This window comes from Apteryx mantelli, chromosome 3 (assembly GCF_036417845.1).
Source record: "Apteryx mantelli isolate bAptMan1 chromosome 3, bAptMan1.hap1, whole genome shotgun sequence".
In the NCBI taxonomy this organism is placed as follows: Eukaryota; Metazoa; Chordata; class Aves; order Apterygiformes; family Apterygidae; genus Apteryx; species Apteryx mantelli.
In genome coordinates, this window is record NC_089980.1 from 109,799,415 (window position 1) to 109,822,442 (window position 23,028).

At 36.3% G+C, this 23,028-nt stretch overlaps 1 protein-coding gene across 4 annotated transcripts in view; it reads right to left on the reverse strand.

Annotated features, from left to right (window-relative positions):
- Positions 1–4,042: 4,042 nt before the first annotated feature.
- PHF3 (PHD finger protein 3) overlaps positions 4,043–23,028 on the reverse strand; it is a 57,170-nt gene continuing 38,184 nt past the window's right edge. For all 4 annotated transcript variants that reach the window (XM_067294134.1, XM_067294137.1, XM_067294136.1 and 1 more), the window contains 10 exons: positions 22,338–22,491; positions 22,062–22,218; positions 21,079–21,195; positions 18,712–18,843; positions 18,142–18,277; positions 17,554–17,749; positions 15,740–15,887; positions 14,159–14,248; positions 9,777–9,972; positions 4,043–7,097 (listed from right to left, as the gene is read on the reverse strand). In XM_067294134.1, coding sequence (XP_067150235.1) covers positions 4,915–7,097; positions 9,777–9,972; positions 14,159–14,248; positions 15,740–15,887; positions 17,554–17,749; positions 18,142–18,277; positions 18,712–18,843; positions 21,079–21,195; positions 22,062–22,218; positions 22,338–22,491 — 3,509 coding nt within the window. In that variant the 3' untranslated portion in view covers positions 4,043–4,914. The remainder of the gene's footprint in view (positions 7,098–9,776; positions 9,973–14,158; positions 14,249–15,739; positions 15,888–17,553; positions 17,750–18,141; positions 18,278–18,711; positions 18,844–21,078; positions 21,196–22,061; positions 22,219–22,337; positions 22,492–23,028) is intronic.

Genomic DNA, 23,028 nt, shown 5'->3' on the forward strand with positions numbered 1-23,028 from the left:
TGTTTCTCCTTTATAATTTTGTAATAGAAAGGCCAAGAGTGAAAACTGAAATTTGTAGGGAGAAAAAAAAGCATACTTGGGTGGAAAATGCATGTTTATAGAAATAAGAGCTTTTTAAAAACATAACATCTGTAATAACTTGTATCCAAGTCCACAAAACTCCATTTAGCTAATGAAGTTGTTCTCTCTACCTTCGGAGTCTCTATACATTACATATATATTAATGTAAAAGGTGGAACTTTTTCCATAGAGACTGTTTTCATGCTAGAATATTAAACTTAAAAACTAATAATTTTAAGGGCAGAAAGGATAATCATGATGGTCTAATTTGAGATGAACTTTTAGCTCATAACTTTAGTTCTATCACAGAATCTCTATTCTTGATTTTAAGACTGCAAAAAATATGGAAACAACTCTTAATCTGCTTCAGTCACTAATTCCCATCTCAGCATTAAAAAGCTTTGCCTTTTCCCCTAGTAATAATCTTCAGTTTCCAGCTAAATACCACAATTCTATCCAACAGAATTACACTGAACAAAAAAGCAAATGGAAAAACAACTCAGAAAAAAATTTTAATTCTGCATTTTAGATACCTGCTGCCATAAAAACCATTTAAATATATTTCCTTCCGTTAGTGTCATTATGTCTAACTATAACACATGATTTGGGGTGATTTTAGCATATACTAAGTATGCTAAGTAAGACAGTGTTTTACCAACACCCGTTTCAGTCCTCATTTTACAAGTTAAATCACTGTTTTAAAAGATACACTGACAAAAACAAGTTTATCTAAAACTCCTAAAAAAGTCAGCACTAGCATACAATGTAACTTACACTACAATCATATAGTCTAGCCTGAACACAAGTTAACCTTACCTTTCATTCAAGATTGCAGTAAGAGACCATTAAACACAAAAGAAATGTAAAGCTGCTTAAAATTCAAATAATCTGGAGGATAGGATTTTGCAAGCATTGTTTTAAGATACATATGACAGGGAAATGTGCATGAAATAGCTTAGCTTAAGAAGCAAATGGGGTATCACATCAGAGTGGAGAAAGCCTCAGCCCTACCATAAGGAAAGCTGAAGCTTCAAAATCAACTTACTGGCACCAGCACCAACCCTTCCTCCTTTTGCCCAGCCACTTGCCCTCACCCTTGTACCGCACTCTGCCAGGGAAGAGGCTGAACAGGGAGCTACTTCAAATACTGAAAGCAGCGTAGTTCCAGAGCAGAGCTCTGCCTGGCTCACTGGCCGCATTGAGAAGCTAGCCTAGATACTGGCATTGCATTATGTCAAAAGCATATTATTATTATGACAGAAAAGTAATGTTTTTCTAAAGATCAAAAATGGCTTAAAAGAATATTAATTTGCTGTGATTAAAAAAAGAGCGGATGGCTGGATTGCTTTGGCCTTCTGAAAGTTTTTTCCTTATGACATTATTTGATGGAATCCTGATTTTCTTTATTATTATTATTTTAAACAAAGAAATAGATTATTCTTTTCCCAACTTCTCTTTTTGACAGCAGGTGGAATAGACCGCAAGTAGAAAAAACAAAATAAACTTGAATTTTACCTAATGCCACTGGTCAAAAAAAGGTATTTTAATTAATTACTATAGAGTTACAAATATTTGCCTGCTGCTGTCCTCCAGCAGAGGTCTACCCTGTTTGAATACTTGAACACTTTCAGCTGGAATGTGGGAAAAGCAGTGGTCTGCATAAAAAGTAACTTCTATTATCCCTAACAGTTTAAAAATTAAAAACTCAAAGATCTGTCTTGCTTTAACTCTAACTTTCTGGCTTATATCCCCCTGAGATTTTGAAATTTTACTAAACAAAGGTTTTAGCCACAGTAAATTGAATTTCCATGACTACATTTTTCATCAATTCATAATCTCAAAAGCAAAGAGAGCTCTTCAGTACATGAATGCACAAACTCTATTCCTTCTGAAAAAGCCCAGTTATATTCTACACTTTATTGATCAATAAAAATAAATGAGAAATCAGTTATCTTTTAATGTGCTTAAACACAAGATCTAAGATGTCATTTATGTTTCTCATTTTGACTGCTGGCTTACTGCATAAATAAAATGCTTAAAATAATAGTGATGGATTTCTATTTTTTCCTTTTTTACTTTATTATTGCTCAAAAGCACATTCTTAACCATCAAGTTGCTGCATGGAAATTCTCCCAGAGTAAGTCCTCAGTGGATACAGATCAGGAACAAGTAACTAATCCTCTTCTTCACATAAAGCAAATCAGGAGCAGAGGCTGTAGGTATGGAAAAGACCAGGTGACATACATTACTTTCCACTTAACCATAATCTGTTTATGGTAATGAATTTGTTGCCAACAGTCAGTTAAAGAAGACTTGAAGATTAACTGAGGCAGGGTGATGGAACTACCCTGAGATGTTTTAATAACCTGACAAAACATCTTTATGAGGTTCATCCTCATCCTCTATCCTCATAAGCTGCTTTGAACCCTCAAGTGAAGTTAAATTAAAGTCTTAACAAAATTGTCCCTGAGGGGCTGTCTTGCTCTGGCACTTGTAGGGTTTTAAATATACCAGCCAGGTAGTTAAGCACTTGGCAAGCTTTGAAAACGTCTACACTTTCTTTCTAAACAAAATGTTTCTGGTAATTCTGACCAAGGGCATTCTGATCTCTCCAGTACAGGCAGATGCAATTTTCAATGCTACCAGTGTACTTCTAGAGCACAAATGCACATGAATTTGAGATCTGAGAGTAACCATGGGCTGGGAGGAGGCTACTTTGGGACCAAAAACCTTTACAAGCAAAGCTACAGACTTTACTTAATCCAACACCAAAACAATTAGTCCACCTCATATCATATTAAATCTAAGCTACACAAACCGTCAAGGATAGGATTCAGCCCACCATTGTGGATACCTAACTTACACAAAGCAATCCTCCTAAAGCAATTCCCTATCTTCCCCATACAGTCAATGGAAAGCCTAAAGGTTCTTTTAAGGATCTTCTGGAGGTCTCCAGATGCTCCTGTTAGTTCTAAGTTTTAGTTCTTAAAATGGCTGAACAGTAATATACATAATTTAAAATAAATCCAACAAGTGTCATTAAAAATAACCAGATTCCACATAAAATGGTACCAAATTTACATCTCCTGTGCACTTTTATGTCTAAAGAACCCTGGTGTAAATATTTAAGCAGCAAAATATATGCATATTACTACCAGAAATAATCAATAGCCCTACTGCTACACAGACGATGGAATTCATTTGGAGCAGACTAATTTAATCATATCATTTTATCATGCTACAAATAACTTCAACATTTAAATATTGCTTCTAATTACTAACAAACTGAGGGTTTTTCTTATGAATCATCTGAACTATGGGCCTAAGAAACATTACTGAATAAAGTCTACTGCCACCTTTATTTGGTGCAAGATTTTTAATTTTAATTTTAGTCAACTTGGCTATGAAGCTATGTGCAGCATCTCAAAATAAAACACTACTTTTAAATATATTCACAACTTTAAAAATTAACAGTTAGGCTGATGTTAAAACTGGGAAGATCTTCTTGGAAAGAAGAGGCTTCTTCTACAGCCAAGTGTAAAATGCTATGTCAATACATAAGGTAACATACTCAAAGTAAAAAACAGAAAACCGAAAAATAGTACCATAAATCTAATAATCCAGTGGTGGAATATTTTTGTTGTCTTTAAATAACTCAACAAAATGAACAGTGCATTTGAAGAAAAACTGTGAGAATAGGAGGTTTGGGGTTGTTTTTAGGTTTGGGGCTTGTTTTTTTGTTGTTTTTTGTTTGTTTTTTCTAAATCAGTGGATGTCAGTCACTACAAAATCTGAACTTACTGAAAGCTCCAAAGGTACAAACACTCTGCCCCCACCTTTTTCTGCCCCTCCCTTTCCTCCCCTGAAACCCCAAACCACCTAGCCAAAAGTGTAAGCAAAGCTGCAATGTAGCCTTCCACAGCTCCGCCTGCTGTATTAATTTAGCCTACTGTTTCACATCTACGAAATCAAACACACACAGTATGTGAGAAAGTTTTATCGTTTTAGAATCAAAATATCCCTTAAAATATTTACATTTTACAGTAAAAAGGATAGTAAAACACAAAGTAATGTACAAGCTTAGGTATTCAAGTTTTTGAAGCATGGAAAATGATGGAGAAATGACTGACTACTACAAATCATATTTTGAAGAATTTAGTTTAAAAATGTTTTCTTATTAAAACAAGTGCAGTTTAAAGCAATAACATTCAAGCATCTCAGCCTTCCAATTTCTGGTCACAAACTGCTTCAGATGCGTAGGAAATATTTGAAAAACTAACGAAATACACTTGAATTATTTTATTGTACTACTGAATAATTTAAAAAGAACTCTTCACACCACCGAGCATATTATATTTTGTTGTAATGTGTGTGGATTCTGAGGCTCTGCTACAGTCTTTAAAAACAGTGCAATTTAAAAAGAAGGTTATTGTATGAAATTCACCTTTAAAATTATCAGAGCATCTTAAAACAGAAGAGAGCACAAATTACCAAAGGCAGCAACTATATTGCATACTTGACTAAAGCCAACTTCATCAGCTGAGAAAATTTCTAAGCCTTTATTGCATATTAATAAAAGAAAGAAATCTTTAAAATTTTGAATATACAGCAATGTAAATTTTTTTAAAAATATTAAACTCCTACTTCTAGCAATAGTTGGTATAATGAAAAAAAGGATGAGTATTGGTACAGTGACTGGTACCAAAACACAGACTTGTTTCTGCAAAACACCAACACTGAATAAAAAAAGATGGCACAATCCTAGCAGGCTTTTTTTTTTTTTTATACAAAGTTTTACGACATTACTCTTAACAGTTTATTTAAATAGGATTTTGAAAGACTGCCTGCATCTTTTTACCTTTTGCTTTTAGTTCTGTCACTGTGGTCCCTATGTCTATCTCTGTTCTTTTCACTTTCTCGTTCTCTATGTTTCTCTCTACTTTTCTCCTTCTCTTTATCCTTTTCATGAGCCTGTTCTTCAGTTTTAGGCTTATCGGTCTTTTTTTCTGGATTTCTAGTCTCTCTGGGGCATTTTCCATCAGAACCCCTATCATTGTGTGGAGGTCGCAATCTTTCTTTGTCTCTATGTCCTTCCTCTCTACTCTTCCTCTCTCTCTCTTTTTCCTGGTTTCTGTCTCTGCGCCTATTTCTTTCAGAATCTTGCTCCCAGTATTTTTCATTGTTCCACTCTTTTTCATGTTTGTCTTTCTTTTGGTGATGGGAATCACTATAGAACCTTTGCCTGTGTTGATCATTTTTTCCTCTACTGAACCCTCTGTCCAAATGCTGTTCTTGTCTGCCCCAAGGGTCGCTATGACGTCTTTCTGGTCTCCTGCTGTCTTTACTCTGAAAAAAATTTTCTGGCCCCAAAAATCTTGATTGTTTGTGAGCCACTGGTAGCCCTTGTGCAATGGGTCCGGTATAGTGTGGTGGTTGACCTGATAAATGAACTACAGGTGGCCATGGCATCATCGGATTTTGAGGAAAACCAAAGCCTGGAGGAGGAAGAAGTGGAGGTGGCAAATGAGGAGGAAACCCAAACATAGGGCTGTTTTGTGGAGGAAAGTTATGAGGTGTAGGAGTCTGAAACTGAAATCCAGGTGGATTAGGTTTAGGATGCTGAAAATTGTGCTGCGGAGGTCTAACAGATGAGAAGCTGCCACTTGTAACAGGGCTTGGGATTTTGGAAATAAATTCAGAACGAGAAGAATTTTCTGTTTCAAAATGAGATGAAGTTGTTGCTGGTCCTCTTCTAAATGAGTTCACTGTTTCAATGTTTTGCATCAAGGTATCTTCCTGCAAGTTCTTGGTATCTTCTGCTTGTGATGCACATACATTATCTGCTTTCGTTGCAGTTGAACTATACTGCATCTCATTTGCTTGTGCATCACCTTGATACAGGTTTAAGCCCTTTTCTCCAGAAGACTGTTTATTCTCTAATTCCATTTGATCATTTCCTGAAACATTTTGTCGGTCTTCATTTCTGCTAACATCTCCTTCCTTGTTTTCTGAAGCATTAGTCTGTTGGTTTCGTCCAGCTGCCTGTCGTGGGTCTCTTTTAAGATTAATAAACGGTGGAGATTTAGAGGTATTAGCAGTTGTACCTTCAGCAGAGCCTACATTAACATTGTTCTCATTGCTTTTTTTCCCTGCATTTGATGAGGAAGAAGAAAAGCTAGAATTTGTGGTCCTTCTGACTTCCTGTGCAACATTCTCCTTGTCATGTAATTGCCACTTTGGATCATTTTCTTTACTTTCTTCAGTTTCTTTATTCTGTGACTGAGCAGATAAATTTGCTAAAAATGCTTCTGTGGAAACATCTGGAGGTTTTCCCTTCAGACTAAGGCCTATCAAAGTTCCAGCACTTCTTGCAGAACTTGAGGTCCCTACAGCTGTTGCGTCCACTTTTACAGTAGCATCAGTGGATTCTTGTAGACCGTCCAACTTAGTCTTTGTTTCACCAACTTCAGTAGGTACATCAGCAATATCCATATTTTCTTCTTTTAAGGTTGCTTGTTCATTTAATAATGGTACGTCTTCACTGGGACTCGCTTCTGACTTACTGTGTTCATATAACTGCCCTGTAGTACCCAACAGGCTTTGAAGAATATCATCCACTGGCAGTGGTTTATTTGCTAGCTCCAGAGTAGAAGGTTGATTTTCCCATCCAACCAGGACTCCGGGAAGGAATCGGAGAGGCTTCGGTGGTTCATGTTTGGTGCTTTCCACTAAAGGTTCAATAACTGCAGGAGCATCTTCTATATTAGACTGTTGAGATTTATTTCTCTGCTTGTGTAGCACAGTTGTGAAGGAATTAAAAAAATCATTTTCTTCTTCTTCTTCTAGTGCCAATTCATTATGAGAGACTTCAGGTTTGTTTGGCTTGCTTTTCTTCTCTGGTGGCAAGTTACTCAAGGTACTTTCAGAAACTTCATCCACAAAGCTACTACTAACACTTGCAACAGCAGTAATCTGTCTCTTCATTTTCTGACGAATTATCAATCCCAGTAATAGATTTGGTCGATGTACTTCAATCCCTGTACAAAATCACAACAGCAATTAATTGTCTATTTAACATTTTGGTTAAAGCAATCATTTTAACAAAAAAATAACCCACAATTGCTATAATATTTTGTAAGAGTAATAATTTTATGTTATTAAGTCCGACTTTGAAATCTCCCATCATTGATCAGAACAAACCACAGTGAGGTACTATGCTACAGTAACATTAAGATTACAGAACACTACAGATTCCTAGAGCAGAGTAAGCAAGACAACAAAATGCAGCAAAAAAGCTACAATACTTTTCATTACAAAACATTTAAAAATAATCAAAATTGTAATTCCAACATAAAAGTTATGACTTCAAGAACTGCAAACTGAAATTGCTTTAAGTAAGCTATCACCCATTGTAACTTCGAAATACAGAATACAAGACAGTTTACATCTAGTCACTTAAGAAAAAAAATTAGAAATTAAACACCACGTTAGACTAAGATAGCTAGAATCTAACACAGTGGTAGCAAAACACAAGAAAAAAAAAACAAAAAAAAAGGTTAATAGCATACTCACAGCTCCACAGTCTCCTAATCAATTTCTTCAAAGGTTTACCTAGAATTACCTATTAATGTATACAAATATCTAAATATCTAAAGGGAGAGTGTCAAGAGGATGGGGCCAGACACTTTTCAGTGGTGCCCTGTGATAGGACAAGAGGCAACGGGCACAAACTGAAACACAGGAAGTTCTGTCTTAACATGAGGAAAAACTTTTTCACTGTGAGGGTGACAGAGCACTGGCACAGGTTGCCCAGAGAGGTTGTGGAGTCTCCTTCTCTGGAGATATTCAAAACCCGCCTGGATGCAATCCTGTGCAACGTGCTCTAGGTGACCCCGCTTGAGCAGGGGGGTTGGACCAGATGATCTCCCGAGGTCCCTTCCAACCTCAACCATTCTGTGATTCTGTAATGACTTTCCAAAATGCTTCCCTCATTCCAGGAAGGCACTGTATTTCAAGGTACAGTATTGTCCATCTCTCAAGAGGTAAATTTGTTCATTATGTATTTTGTTCTGAATAATTTAGATTCTTGGGGTGGGAGGACAACAAACACAGCCCTCTCTCCCCCCAAATGGTGGTCTTGTTCTATTGAGTTGAATCCAGCACATCATAACACAAGTTTATGCATAGCTGGTCCAAGTAATACATCACGCTGAGCAGTACCGAGAGGTCATTTTTGGTTTTGTGGATTTTTAATACAGATAAATTACCTAGAAAGAAAAACAACTAAAAAGATCATCTGGATAAAAATGAAAAAGAAGGTCAACCTCTTTATTTAAAAGCATGTAAAATCAAGTAAATATTTTGAAATTAATAATGATTTGAGAAATTTTCAACTTCCGGAAAGCCTGATCCATTACTACAGAAAGGGGCACAAGAGTCAATAAGTGACAAATGGAGGGTTTCTCAACTGCATAGATAATTCCCAGGTGAAATAAAGCTCTTCAAAAATTTTATTTTCCCTGTAGATGATTATGGCCATATGAACGTAAATTTAGGTAGTGCTTTATCATTGGTCAGTATAAAAATATTTTTACTATTTTTCAAATGGCCCAAATCAAAGCTGTTCAGAGTAAAATGAGACCTACAGGGTCTGTGCCTCCATCCTGGCAGCAAGGAACACACAACAATCCTTCACAGTGGGCTACTTAGTGCAGGGTAATTTTGATTCCTGTATGCGCAGAAATGCTCTAAAAATGCTCCGGCATTCAAAGCAGAGCCAGGTAAGTATTGATAAGTTCTGCGGAGTATTCTGTCATTTCACCAAATGCTCTTCTAAAGGACATACCATCAAAGGACTCAAAGAAATACAGAAGACTGTCACTGCATTTGACCTGGACAATACCCCAAGAGAAGTTTCCGTTAACTGGATTATCTTCAAAAAGAGTCTGTTGGGAATAAACTATGTGCAGTGCTGCACCATCCACAATGAATCTACTTCCTATCTTTTTCTCATTTGATATCTAACCATTTCCCTTTCAGCTTTACCTACTTCTAGTTCTCATTCCCTTCAATTGCTAAATTCTCTCTACATCCCTTTGCTGTATCTTATCCCCTCTTAGTTTCATCCCTGACTATCCCAAAAGGAAAAATCATCCACAAATATTTACAGCCAGAATAAACTGATACAGAAGAACCCAGGTGTAAGCAGAACAACTGAGAGCCATTTCAGGATCATTTCTTCCTTGTCCATCTGTTTAAGTTTTCCTTTTTTCTTTTTTTTTTAATTTGGAAGACTCAAGGAAAACAACAAATTAGTGAAGAATCAGGACATTTCAAATAATGAAATACACTATTTTTAAGTCAAAAAATCAATATGGAATTCTGTACAACTACTATCATAGGTCGCTTGCATCACTGAATTTACTGAGATTGTAACACCTGAGTTAGAGGAAGACTACTAAAAACAGTTACTCAGTATTTTTTCTACGATAGTATTTTTTTAAAGTATCAAAATAATCTTACAATTTGAAATACTTTTAAAGGAAGCTAATATAACACTAAGGAATACTCATGACACATTTGAACAGAATATCTTGGCATTTTTCACAAAAACTTTAACTGTAGTTTTAGAAATTATTTTTCCTCTTAAATTCCTATTATACCCTTCTTTGGAGAGTGTTATGATAATGAAGTTCCAAATTCCATGCTGTACCTACCAGGCCCATCAAAAGGCACAAGGTGATGTGGAACTTTATCTGAAGAGCCTAAAGGGATGAGATACAAATCTTTCACTTGCTTCATGTTATTGGCAGCTACACCATAACGTTTTCTGCTGCTGAAATAGGCAAACAGCAAAGCATAGGAAATCTGATCCTCTTCAGTCACAGGGGTAAAGCGAACTACACAGATTTCCTATTTACAAAAAGAGAGAGAGAGAGAAAAACCACAACGGTTACATATATTTTACTATGAAATTTTAATTGTTTTAGTGACTGCTTTTCATTTAAAAGTACAGTTCAAAGAAGAGGAAAAGATACCTCTCCAAAAACACAGAGAACAGAGGAGGCAGAAGGAGAAGACACAGGGCCAAAAAGAATCAAGAAAACTGAGAAAACAAGTGAGAAGCTTTCAGCATAAAACAAAGAAATCATTACAGTGCATGACAAAAAAGCCAACATTTTATATTAGCCTGCTAAATAAGAAATTTTTAGGAAAGAATGCCAACTTCCAAGCAATTATTCCCATCCTGCCATTAACACTATTAGAAAGCCTTATTTTGTACAGTCTGTCATGTCTAAGAAACCGATTAACACTAGGGGAAGACCAGTATCCAAAGCCTAGAATTAGGTACACAAGCAAGGAAGTATGCACCTTCCAATTACTTCAAACAATAGTATTTACTTCTGTGCAGTGACATTAACATACCATAATGCATTTTTAAGACTCAAATATCATACAGCATCATCACATTATAAATCAAGTAATGTAATCTTATCAAGTAATATAATCTTAAATTTCTGCTTTAAAACACAGTTGTTCCCCATTTCAGAAATTAGAGAAAGGTACTTCATTGTAGGAAAGTTTTGTGCATTAAATGGCTACTAAAGCCTCAAGAACAATTTAGGTACTTCACTACCTAAACTCTGAACTGTGCTCACGGAACAAAATATCTACTGCACCAGGTTTCAGTGTTTTTGAAAATCCCTAAGCACATAAGCTTGGAGAAATCCCAGGCTGAGCAGTACTGCTGTTTATGAAACACAGGCAGCGCAAGTTAGGCATTTGTGAAGCAAGCCTTCTTAGGCAGAAGCTTTTGAATTCTGTGAAACTCAGGGTGAATACAGGAAGTTGAAATATTGGCCTTGGCAGCCAACTGAAAAAAGAAGAGACATAGAGCTTAAAAAAAAAAAATAATAATAATAATAATAAAAATATGTATATTCAAATCCCAAATGGTCTTTCACAGATTTTAGACCTACACTATTCATACATTTCATCAGAGAAAATCAATGACGTGGACTTCACTGGGACAACTAAAGCTCCTTCCACCTGAATATATCTGAGTAGGCATGGAGCAAGCTTACTGCACCTTCTTAAGAGAAGGTAGAATTACTGCTCCAGAACACATCTCCTGAAGTCTGTCCATCCCAAGATTTGTTAATTTAGCCACATCTCATAATACAGTCTCAACACACCAAGCTTAATAGCACTTAGGACAGAGTCTTACTCTGCAAGAACAGCAATGAGCATGCACTGGCCTTTAAATCAAACAGATGCATAGACAGGATATTCTTAAAATTTGTGGAAGAAATAAGTGAGAATTTAGTTTACCTCCATAAATAAGTCTCCCAGTTTTTTTCTTGGCAAAGATAGCTAGCCTTGAGAATATAAAGCTAATGGAAACTAGATCTACCTTTGAAAGCTAATTACCATTAGCTCTTTAGCTAATACTAAGTGGTATAAAGTGAAATCTCAGTCTGTTCTCAGCTGAAAGGTGTTTTTTTTTTTTTTTTTTTTTAATTGCCTCAAGTCACAAAACTGGAAACCAGTGCCTGCATCTCACTGCATCCTGTACCTGAAACCACTCCTTAAGCCATCATTACATTCACTAGCTAAAAGAAGGCATATCATCATTACATGTGAAGGAGAAGACAGCAGCGGAGCAAGCATACACTGAAAGCCTAGGCAACCAACAAGCTGGTACACTGACTCTATGTACCTTGCTTCAGCACCCCCCAGACCCTCTCTTATCATTGTTAAGAATTAGAAGTCAAATCAACACAGCCGATGTTGTGGTGGCTGTCTGCTACAGACTGCCTGATCAAGTTAAGATAAGTAGACAAAGCCTTTTTTTAGACAACCAGAGGAAGCCTCACAATTTCAGACCTGACATTCCTGAGGGGACCTAACCCACCCCAATATCAGCAGGATGGACAAGACAGCAAGATGTAAGCAATACAGAAAATTTCTAGAGTGTTGAAGATCATTTCTTGATGCAGGTGATCAACAAGCCAACTAATGGAGGCATTCTGCCAGTCCTGTTAGTCATGAAGTCATATGGAGCATGAAGGTCAAGGGCAGCCTCAGCTGCAGCCACCATGAGCCTGCAGAGTTTACAGTCATGAGACAACTGAGCAAGACGAGCAGTAAAGTTACAACCCTGGACTTTAGGAGAGCAGCATTTTCAGAGATTTCTCGGTAGGATCCCATGAGAGACTGCCTTGTAAGGTAAAGCATTCTACAAAAGACTGTATAGCTTCAAAGGACAAGATGGTCCATTATAATGTGCAGGGATTAGCGTGTGACAAGAGGCCAGCATGGACAAACAAGGAAATGAACTCAAACACACGGAAGGAAACACAGAGACAAGGGAAGCAGGGATGGGCTACCCAGCAGGAACACTGCCTGAGGGCACAGGGATGGAGTTCAGTGCCACAACTCAGCAGGAGTCAAAAGCAGTAAGGTTTGTGAAGTAAAACAAGAAGTGTTTCCATGACTGTATCGCAACAAGAAAGCTAAGGAAAATGGGGGGACACTCCTCAATTAAGTGGGGAGCTAGTGACAAAGGGCATGGGAAAAAACAAGATACTCAAAGCCTTCTTTGCCTTGGTCTTTACTGGTAAGGCCTGCTCAGGCCTCGCAGGTCCCTGGGCCTAGTAGCAGAGTCTGGGGAAGTGAAGCAGTAGCTGTGGCAGAGGAAGAGCCTGGGAGCACTTTGGCCAACTAGACATACACAAGGCCAGTGGACCGGAGGGGAGGCATCCCAGAGTGCTGAGGCAGCTGGCCAACGCCACTGTGGGATTGCTCTCCATTGATAATCTTTGAAAGGTCCTGGCAGTCAGAGGAAGTTTCCGGTGACTGGAGAAAGGCAAACATTATGTCCTCCTCCAGGAAAAGCAAGAAGGAAGATGCAGGGAACTACAGACCTGTCAGCCTCACCTCACTTAGGAACCATCACAGAGCAAATCCTCCTTGAAGCCATTTGCAAGCACCTGAAGGACAAGACTGCGACCTTACCAAGGTCAAGTTGTGCCTGACTAGCCTGATGCTTTCTGTGATGAGATGACTGGCTCTGAGGACAAGCAGAGTGCAGCGAATGTTGTTTGCCTTGAGTTTAGCAAGGCCTTTGACACAGTCTCCCATAATATTCTTATAGTCAAATTGGCAAAATACGGTTTGGATGGATGGACTATAACACAAATGGACAACTGGCTGGACAACCAGGCCCAAAGGGCTCAAATCAGCAGTACAAGACCAGCCAGCAGCTGGTTATTAGTGGTGCATCTCTTAGGTCAATGCTGGGACTGATGCTGTTTAACATATTTTGTACTCGTAAGATGGGACAGATGGCTCTCAGCAAGTTTGAGATGACACCTGATGGGGACAGTGGTCGATATGCTGGAGGGCTGGGCTGCTATTCAGAAGGACCTCAGCAAGCTGGAGAAACTGACTGACCGGAGCCTGTAAAGTTCAAAGGTAAATGCAAAATCTTGCCCTTGAGATGGACTAACCCCATGCCCCCAGAGCAGGCTGGGGCCACCAGCTAGAAAGCAGCTCGGCATAAAAGGACCTGGGGGTCCAGACGGACAAGTTGAACATGAATGAGCAGTGGCCTTTGCTACAAAGATGGCCAACTGCATCCTGCTTATTACAACCAGAGTAGCCAGCAAGTCAATGGAGATAATTAGTTCCTTCTGTTCAGCACTTGTGAGATCACATTTGGAGAAGTGTGTCTAGTTTTGGGCTCCCCAGCATAAGGAAGACAAGCACACAGCGAAACAAGTCCAACAGAGGGCCACCGAGGTGGTTTTACATACTAAAACAGTACAGAAATAAAACGTAACACTCAACACATGTGAAGTGGGGTTCAAACATACGTTATGAATTACTGTCTCAAAGGAATACAAATACTGTCAAAGTGAAACATTATGGTTCAACGGAAAGAATTGAATGCCACCAGCTGCCATCTACCCCATTCAACATAACCATCAGTCATCCTCAAATTGTTTTCTATTCTGCACATGTTCCAGGAGAAAGACCTTTATGGTGAATAGGAAGTGTGTTAAATAGTAAGTCTTCAATATATAAAATTTCTTACCTTGGTCCCTGAAGCTTTAATTTTTTCTACATACTCCCAGACAGTGTGAGGAGATATCCTGCCACCTACTTGAATACTATCAGGTAAATCCTATGAGAAAGAATGATAAAAACCTGAACTCAACATACCTATTTCATATATTCAAAACATACATAATTCTTAAAGTTCTGGAATTATAAATTTTCCAATGTCAGTAGAATTTACAGCAGTAGAAAGAAACAAATGAATTCACATTAAATTTTGGGTGTTTAAATTAGGATTTTCAGTGCGAAGTCAACAATTTGTAATAAATTAGTTATTACTCAATACTGTTCCCTCCAACCTTCCCCGATAGTTGTTTACTTGAGTAATAATAACTGCAAACATAATGTTCCTCTGCTCTGTAATTGCTTAAAGCATCTGTAAGATTTAACTGCTGTGAGAATGTTAAGCCCATCAAGGAATAAAACAAACTATTTTAAAATCTTAGTCATGAGGAAAAAACATAACCTACACACAGGCGTATATATAGACACAGATTTGTTCTTGGACACTATCAAGTTCACTTTCACAAGTGACACAGGCAGACTTCCAGAATCATTTAGTAACACCTTAGGAACAAAAAACAGATTTTTTGAAATAAAGCAGAAGAGTTAATGTAAAGAACATTATGTTTGTAAAATAATCCTTTAGTACTAAAGAGTACTGTATACCCTGCATTTCACTGAATACTTACAGCAAAGTAAATATAATCACATTAATAGAAGACCTAACTCTATTTAATTAGAAAGCTACATATCCTGCGTCATTGATGAGAAGTAACACTGAGCCTTAAGAGCTCTTTGATCTTTACGTCATGTCACAAAGACAGCTCTTACAGAGAGTCATATCCTTTCCCTGCCTCCCAGATTGTGAGCACACCACAAACTTTTATTTTTGAAGGCCAATTTAGTCTTACAACTGAAAATTAAGATAGAATTGCCACCAGATTAGAAAAAAATGAAACTTCTGTTATACAGGAGTTAGTTATACAGTTTTCTACTGTAGAAGACAAAACTTGCACTGTCAACAGAAACCACCAGCATGGATATTTTTTTCGGGATGGCAGTGGGGCGGGGGGGGGGGGGAGAGAACTGCCTCGTTTAATGCTTTGAGTTCAAAACAGCTACCACTTTCTCACCTCTAATTCAGGAAACAGATGCCACAAAGATGGTTATTTTGATGGCAAAATCTGTCCCACTTTTCCCTTCTACCCTTATACTACAGATGATGTTCCATAATAAACTAAACATAGTTAAACCTTCATAAAAGCAGCTCTGGAAATACTGCTGCTCATCCTCAAAAAACAAGAGCAAAACATACTGAAAGACATCAGAGAACTTAAAACCTGATGAATCAAGGGTCCACTTATATACTGAAATATACTTCATTACTAAATACATAAACCCTACCTAACCTATTTCAGCCCACAAGTACTTTACTCAGCCTATGATCATGCTTCACTGCTTTTCATCATTATACTATTACTAGCCTATAAGGTAAACAAATTAGCAATTCAAGTTAATAAATGAACTGTTCATTCTCTACAGTAAATATAAATACCTCCGTTAAATAATCAAAAGAGCCAGAGACTGGGTAGGCCTTAATAACAAACTTTGCCACAGAAGGCATATTGATAAAACCCTTCCAGATGAAATTCAGGCGTGCCAGAAACAGAGTTTCACTTTCCACAGTCCCAGGTGTTTCTGATCTAAAAACGACAAAGACAAAAACATTGTCAAGAACATAATATATAATGTAAGATCATGTAAGCCATGATCTCCTGTAAAATAAATGATGTATAATTAAGAATTTTCTTTTTCAGTTGAACATACTTGTGGTTCAAGTATGGAGAAGGGACAGACAGACAATTGTATTTCTCATCTTCCAGTGAAACAGATGCATACGGCACATCAGTTCACTAATGTATCCTTTGAGCACGGAGAACTTATCTACTCTAAGAGTTACTAAATACTATTAAAAAGGACACAAATGCTAATCGCACTGCAGACTGAATAAGGTCGTGTATTACATTCAACATTCTTAGTCTAACTCTACCATTCTTTAAATATCATTTGTGCCAGGAACCACTGTAGCCAAAGCAAAGGCCTGTTGCATCCATAACGTAAGAGCGTACTAAGCAAGATGTAATGAGTATTTGCTTGCCTTGAATGGACACATAAGCACACTAACACAGGCAACTGAATATAAGCATTTTTTAATATTGTAACACTGCTAAAAGCCTAACCAGCCACAATGCATAAACATTTTGTAACACAGTTAAGCATATGCATATAATCTGTAATTGCAAATAGACACTCCGGGTTTAGTTTCATAAATGGGGTGCAGGAAATATATGTAAACAACAGTAAAATCTGCAAGATAACACTAAAGGATCTAAGGCAGGCAGGAGAGGGGTCTGGCAAAACCAGAATAATTCTGCAGAACAAGCAGGAAAGATGCCTGGCAAAACCAGAACAACTGTAAAAATTTGACAAACTATGTTGGGAACAGATGAGATTTCTCCCTTGCCCCCACCTTTTCTTTCTGCAGAGGGTACAGGGAGCATAAAACACCAGTGATGAGCAAGAAAAAACGGGGAAGAAAGAAGTCCCTGTCTCAGTTCCAGATTCTCACACTGAAAAGATCTCCAGTCTAGCCACCTTGACCTCCTTGACATAGACTGGACATTAGTGCTAATTGCAAGGCATCAGCTCCATGGTACTGCATACTCACAGTTAATTTGGGGCAAGAATTTCAAGGAGTAATTGTTTCAATACATATAGACATTGATTGATACAGAGTAAAAAATTAACATTACACTTGTCAATGTTTATGACTGTCATTTCTAGAAAAGCATTGTTTTGAGATCTGATACTAGCCTGATTTATCAGTCTGTTAAATGTTTGGATTACAGCAATCTCTAATTTCCTAACTTTATATGTATACATACATAAATAGATACAAATAAATATAAATGCGCCCACACACATATACGCTCATTCAATTGCAACACTGTACATACCATGTTGCATAATAGCATAACACAGTATGAAATCTTAATTCTGACCTTCTTAATATGAACCCGCATGTTGTTATTTATAGGCACCTCTGCACCAGCAAATGCAAGGCAGCTTATTTTCCCCCAAAGGAAATGTGAGAATTACAAGTTTGTATTCACAATAATACAAGTGGTATTACTTATACAAATGCATAGCATGATTTACTTCAGCAAATAACCTCATTCCTAAGAAGAGTTGTGTAATTTCAAGTACAAGTGGATTATGAAATGCCATTAAAAAAAAATTTTGGTCCTAAGAGCTTAATGAGAGCAATAATGTCTTTCATTTAAAAATACTTCAACAGTTTAATATTACCTCGGTAGAGATGAGAATGATGATTTTGATAAGTCTTGTTTATCATCGTCCAATAATTCTGAAGCTAAAATACTTGATGTTGAAGAAAGTGCGTCTGCAATGCTCTCTGCTTCGTTGTCTGACTGCTTACGTGCAACTCCAACAGACACTTTCACTTTTTTCGCAGAAGGATCATCAGTAGGTGGTGCCATTCGGCCTAGAACGAATTGGAATGATTTTTATTTTTAATTAAAGAAAAAAGTTAATTTTCTCTGAAGACATGGAAGATGCACTGAAAAATACAGCACTGCCATTGTAGTTGGACAGAATAAAGAAATGAGGAAGCAAATATAGCAGGTACGCCCATTTAGAAGATTTCTTTCTCTGTCTGCAGTCTATTTTTTTATAGAAGGCATCTTTATGCCAATAGCCTATCATTTTAAAATTGTCTCTTTTTGTAAAAAATAAAGTAAAATACTGCTTCCACATCATAGTCTGTAAACTGGGGGCAAAAACATTTATTTACATTTTTGAGGTATACTGAGGTTTATGATTGAAAAACACTATACAAGTGAGATATATTTGTTTTAATGTGCTTTTCAAAATTACCTATGCAGATTTTGCAGTTAAGATCAAAGAGATGATTTTTGTGTTGATTTGTGGTGTCTGGAGATGTAGACTCGTTGACTTCTTTATCTTTTTCAGCTTCCTCTGACTTCTCAAACAACTTTATCATATTAGGTTCCTAAGGAAAGTCAAACATTAATTTTTTTTCCTTTGTTAGTATTCCTAGTATTACTATTCATATATATTTTTTTAACATTTTCTTCCCTTCAGGCATAAAATTCTCCCTTCAACTCCACTTTTTCTTTTTCTGAAAGGATATCACAAAAACTACAAATGAATTAAAATACTGAACTGATACTCCTAAATTTCTTTTAGGTAAGATTTAGAATATTTTCTACTACTGCCGGAATTCAGACAATCATGAACATAACAAAAACAAACAAAAAAACAACTAAATCCAGACGTGAAAGTCAATGAGAATAAGAGAAAAATTAAATTCAAAGCATACCAAAAAAATATAATTAAGATACAGATCTTAAAAACAGAATTACAAACAAACCACTTTGCAACTACATTATTTATGAGCTAAATATGCTTCTTTTTCTTTTTTACCTGAATTTCCATAACTTCTTCTTGTTCTTTTATTGGTGTTTCACTCTCAATTTCTATTTCCCCTTTGTGAGTAATTTTTGTGATAGGTCTTCTTTCAACTTCCCTCTGTTCTTTCTCAATCATTTCAATTGTCTGTAAAAACAGCAGGTTATATATATTTAATTCAGGATAATAAAATAAAATTTGGAAACCTGCAAATATAACAAGAAAAAGATTGCACTTCAGAAACAGTGGAGGAGAAAGAAATATATTCATGTTTTGCAAGTGTCAAGAAGTTTTATATAGCAAATACACAAATCCAGCAGGTCAAACTTCACCTGAAATGCAGTGAATACTTATCAGGCATGTATTTAAACAAAGTATAAAGCAGACCATCAACACTAAACTTAGACTGGCAATTCTAATTTTTCAAGAGCCGAAGAAAAATTTTATTAATTCTTTTCCCATAATATTACAGCTAAAGTAGAATATAAATACACATATATTTATCTCATTTTCCAAGAGCTTGATTTTGAGTACATAATTCTCATGCTCTACCTCAATAAAAAGGTTTAAGGTATTCTTAAAGTAATGAATATGATGTCTAATTCTGATCAGCATTACTACTTTGCTCCATCCTAAAAAATAAAACATAATGCAGTATTGCTAAAGTTGTTTCTTAAGCACATCTCTGCCTCTTAAACCAGAAAGAGTTTGTGTTTGCCTTTAAGCCTGGTGTCATAAGGAAACAAGTATTCTATCTGTGATCGCATTATCTGTCTACCAAGCGCCTACAGTAACTTTTGAACACAGTGGGAAGTTCTGAAGACATTAAGTAGCAGTCTCAAAGTCTTGCTTAAAAGGGAAATTAAAAAAATACAGTCAAATGAGAGATGTGTTGTTATTTAACGATTTATTTTACATGCTGTATTCCACTTCAGAGAAATAAACAAAAACTCTAGAGACTGAAATATTTAGGAGCCTTCAGTAATTTATTAAGCAATACATGCTTTTGCTTTGGTGGTCTTTCTGAAGGTCAGTGGAATTTTTTTGTTTCAAATAGTCTGGTTTTAGTATTTTATTGATGTTTATAAAAATAAAATAGATTTAACAAGTTAATAACAAAAGATGGAATTTAGATAACTACAGAAGGAATAAACAAACTTTCCATGCCTTTCTAGGCCCTCAAAACAGCTTTGAGATAACACCTTAACTCAGCAATTGTGTTTGCATAGGAACTAGCAAAATGATGTTGTGGTCCGTAAGTAAGACTCCTGGGCAATATATACAATGAAAAGGAAGAAAACAGGAAAAAAAAATCATGTTGCAATGCAAATAATCAAGTCTCTAAAATAGCATCCCACTGTACCAAGTCAGGGCCATTCTTGTCATCACTGATATGAGATATTCTTTCGTTCTGAGCAAACAGAATTCAAGACAATTACTTTCCATCTATTTGGAGTTACAGTACCTACTCATCAATTTTTATTGGAAGTCATCTGATATAACCCACAATTCCTAGCATCACAAACCATAACATGCATCTAATTTAACACTACCCAATTTTTTTGCCTTTCAGCCCTAAAAGTGGCGTATAGATATCAAAAACACTGCCAACACAAATCCAGATTTTGTAAACTAGAAGATTTGATGCTGTAAAATAGACATTTTTAAGCAGCTGCAGTTACCGTCATTGGACTAAGTGCTCAATAAACAGGATAATATCTAAGAAAAAGGCATCTTCTATAAAAATAATACAGCTCTTTATAATCCTGCTTCTCCTTTTAAACTATGAACACAGCTATAAAATATAATGTGATTTTCTGTTTTGAGAAAAGTTATGCTTATCAAACTAACCTAATAAATTTCATATACTATGTATATTTTTTTTATTTTAGATAGTCTTTCAGACTGATAAGTCAAATTTTCAGCTTTAGATTTACTTCTTGGTTGGTGAAATGTCATACTCTGACAGTACATAAGTTATAAACAACAGAAACTCCAGTTAGGCTTGGTTTGTCAGAAGAGAGCTCTCTCCCTTGCCAAGAGATTGGTTTCTATAAAGCTCCTGTTGGAGCTTTAAAGTCTTACTGGAAATAAGGTGAGACAAAGATATCTTCACTCTTGAGACGAAAGAAAGAGCAGCAACAAAACTGTATGATAAGGGAAAACACATGGGTTTCTCTCTTGCAAGAATTTACCACACTTCAACTTATGTACCAACACCCTCCCCTTGTTTCTTGAATACTAAATAGAATACAGGAGTCCTCCTGACTAATCAAGTTGCTTTGTGCAACACGCATTCTGGCCTTTCTAAACACATGCAGCCTGAAAACAAGAGTTAAATATACGTAGGTGGCCAACAAAATAGAAGTTGACAAATCTCACGTGTCTGTTTTCTCTTTGTCTCCAAGCAGCCAGTTCTTTGGAAGCCAGTTCTTCTGGGCTCATTCTTATTAGATGGTCTGGAGTAACCTCTCCTTTAAGCACTTTCTTAAATAATATCTAGAAGAAAGAAGAAAAGTTAACTACTGCTATCAAAACAAAACTGGCTCCTACTAATAGTCAAGTAGGAAAGACAGTAGAGAAGCAAGGTACAATACACTCTTCTCCTGATGTCGGTTATCTACAGCTACATAGATCATGCGTTGCTTATAATTATTTCACACTCCAGGAAACACTGCTAGATTTTTCTTTAAGAGGAAAAAAAAATTAATTCCAGAGTCCACTGCTTATTCTATATAACAGAGTGTATATGACAAATTTGTTAATGCTTAATGATCAGATGTAAAATTAACTGCTGTTCCAAAAGAGAAAGTGAGTTTATGCCTACTGCAGCTGAAATGCTTAGAACAACTGATAGAAAGACAAAAGCTAGAGGCCGATGAGACGACTACCATGCTGAAAAGTAGGCTCCTGTAAAGCATAGAAGTGATGCAGTCAGTGACTATTTTTAACAGAGCAAGAACCAAATTTGAGAAATCTCTGTATGAAAAAGGGCAGTGAAAACCTTCTGGATTAAAACAAAATAAGCACAGGAAGTACTATTAAAGGAAAAAATACAAAACAATAGTAAAGACAAACACTTAGAACAAGCAAGCTAAATCCACTTCACATTGAAAACCTGTTATAAAGCACAGCAGGGACAAGCAGTTGCAGAATAAATGACAGGTAAAGAAGGAGAAATGAACAAAACATTGAGTGCACAAGAAGAGAATAAAAACACTGAAGTCAAAGAGATGAGGAAACATTTAGAAAAAAAATAAGAGAACACATTGTGAAAGGATTAATAAGGTATCTGCAGAAGACTCTTCCTTTAATCTACTGCAAATGAAGGATTTTTGTAAAGTATTATATGTAGTAATACATACATTATTTTTGGGATCTTTTAGATTGAACATTAAACTTCTGTATTTGTTCTTATACTTTGAGTCAGTGTCCCGAAAAAAAGAAAACAGTTCTTTTTCTATCCTTGTGGCAACTTTTGCTGCTCTCTCCTCAGGTATCTTTAAACTGGAGTCTGTCAATCTGTGAGAACACAAGGGAAAGTGGAAAAATTACCAAATACTTCCAAAAACTTTTTTTTTTCCTCTTTCTTAAAGAAAAACAAAAAATAAATATGTTCATTTGATAATATATATAAACACCTTTTCATGAGAATTTCTTTAAGAGATTGTTTGACACTTTGTCTTATCTGATCAGCAGAAGGTTTTGAAGCTGTCACAGCTGGCAGATGTGTTGTGCTACTTGATCCTCCTTTCTCAATTTTCTTTTTCTTAATTTCTTGTTTCTCATGAACACCTATCAAAATACACAGAGTTAAAAAACTTAAACTACTTGGCCACTGATGTAAACATTTATTGTTATGGGATATCCTGAAGTTTTAAACTGCTAAGAGTTTACCTTCAAGGAGAAGGAATGGACTCAAGGGGCTGTCTGCTTGTTCAGTTTGATTTTTGTATTACATAGATTAATCCAGAAAAAATCTGCCTTAGCAGAAACAAATAGGGCTTTTGCAACTCTTTGGCTTAACGTATTTTCTTCTACACCGAGCCAAGAAAAACAAAACAAAAAAACCCTGACCAATGCTTATTAGCTTGATCTGAATTTCTGTGAAAGCATAGATTAATTTTTCAATGAAGCAAACTGAGAAATAATATACTGGAAAGCACTTACTATAATAAGCATGTTAAACTTTAAAGTAGAGTTTTTCATTAAAATTAGGATTTTTGAACCTGCTAGCCATCAAAATTATTTCAGTTCTAATAATCTCAGCTGCTCATCTCAGATAAACACTCTCTTTCACAAAGCCACTTGTGTCATAAATAATTGCAACTG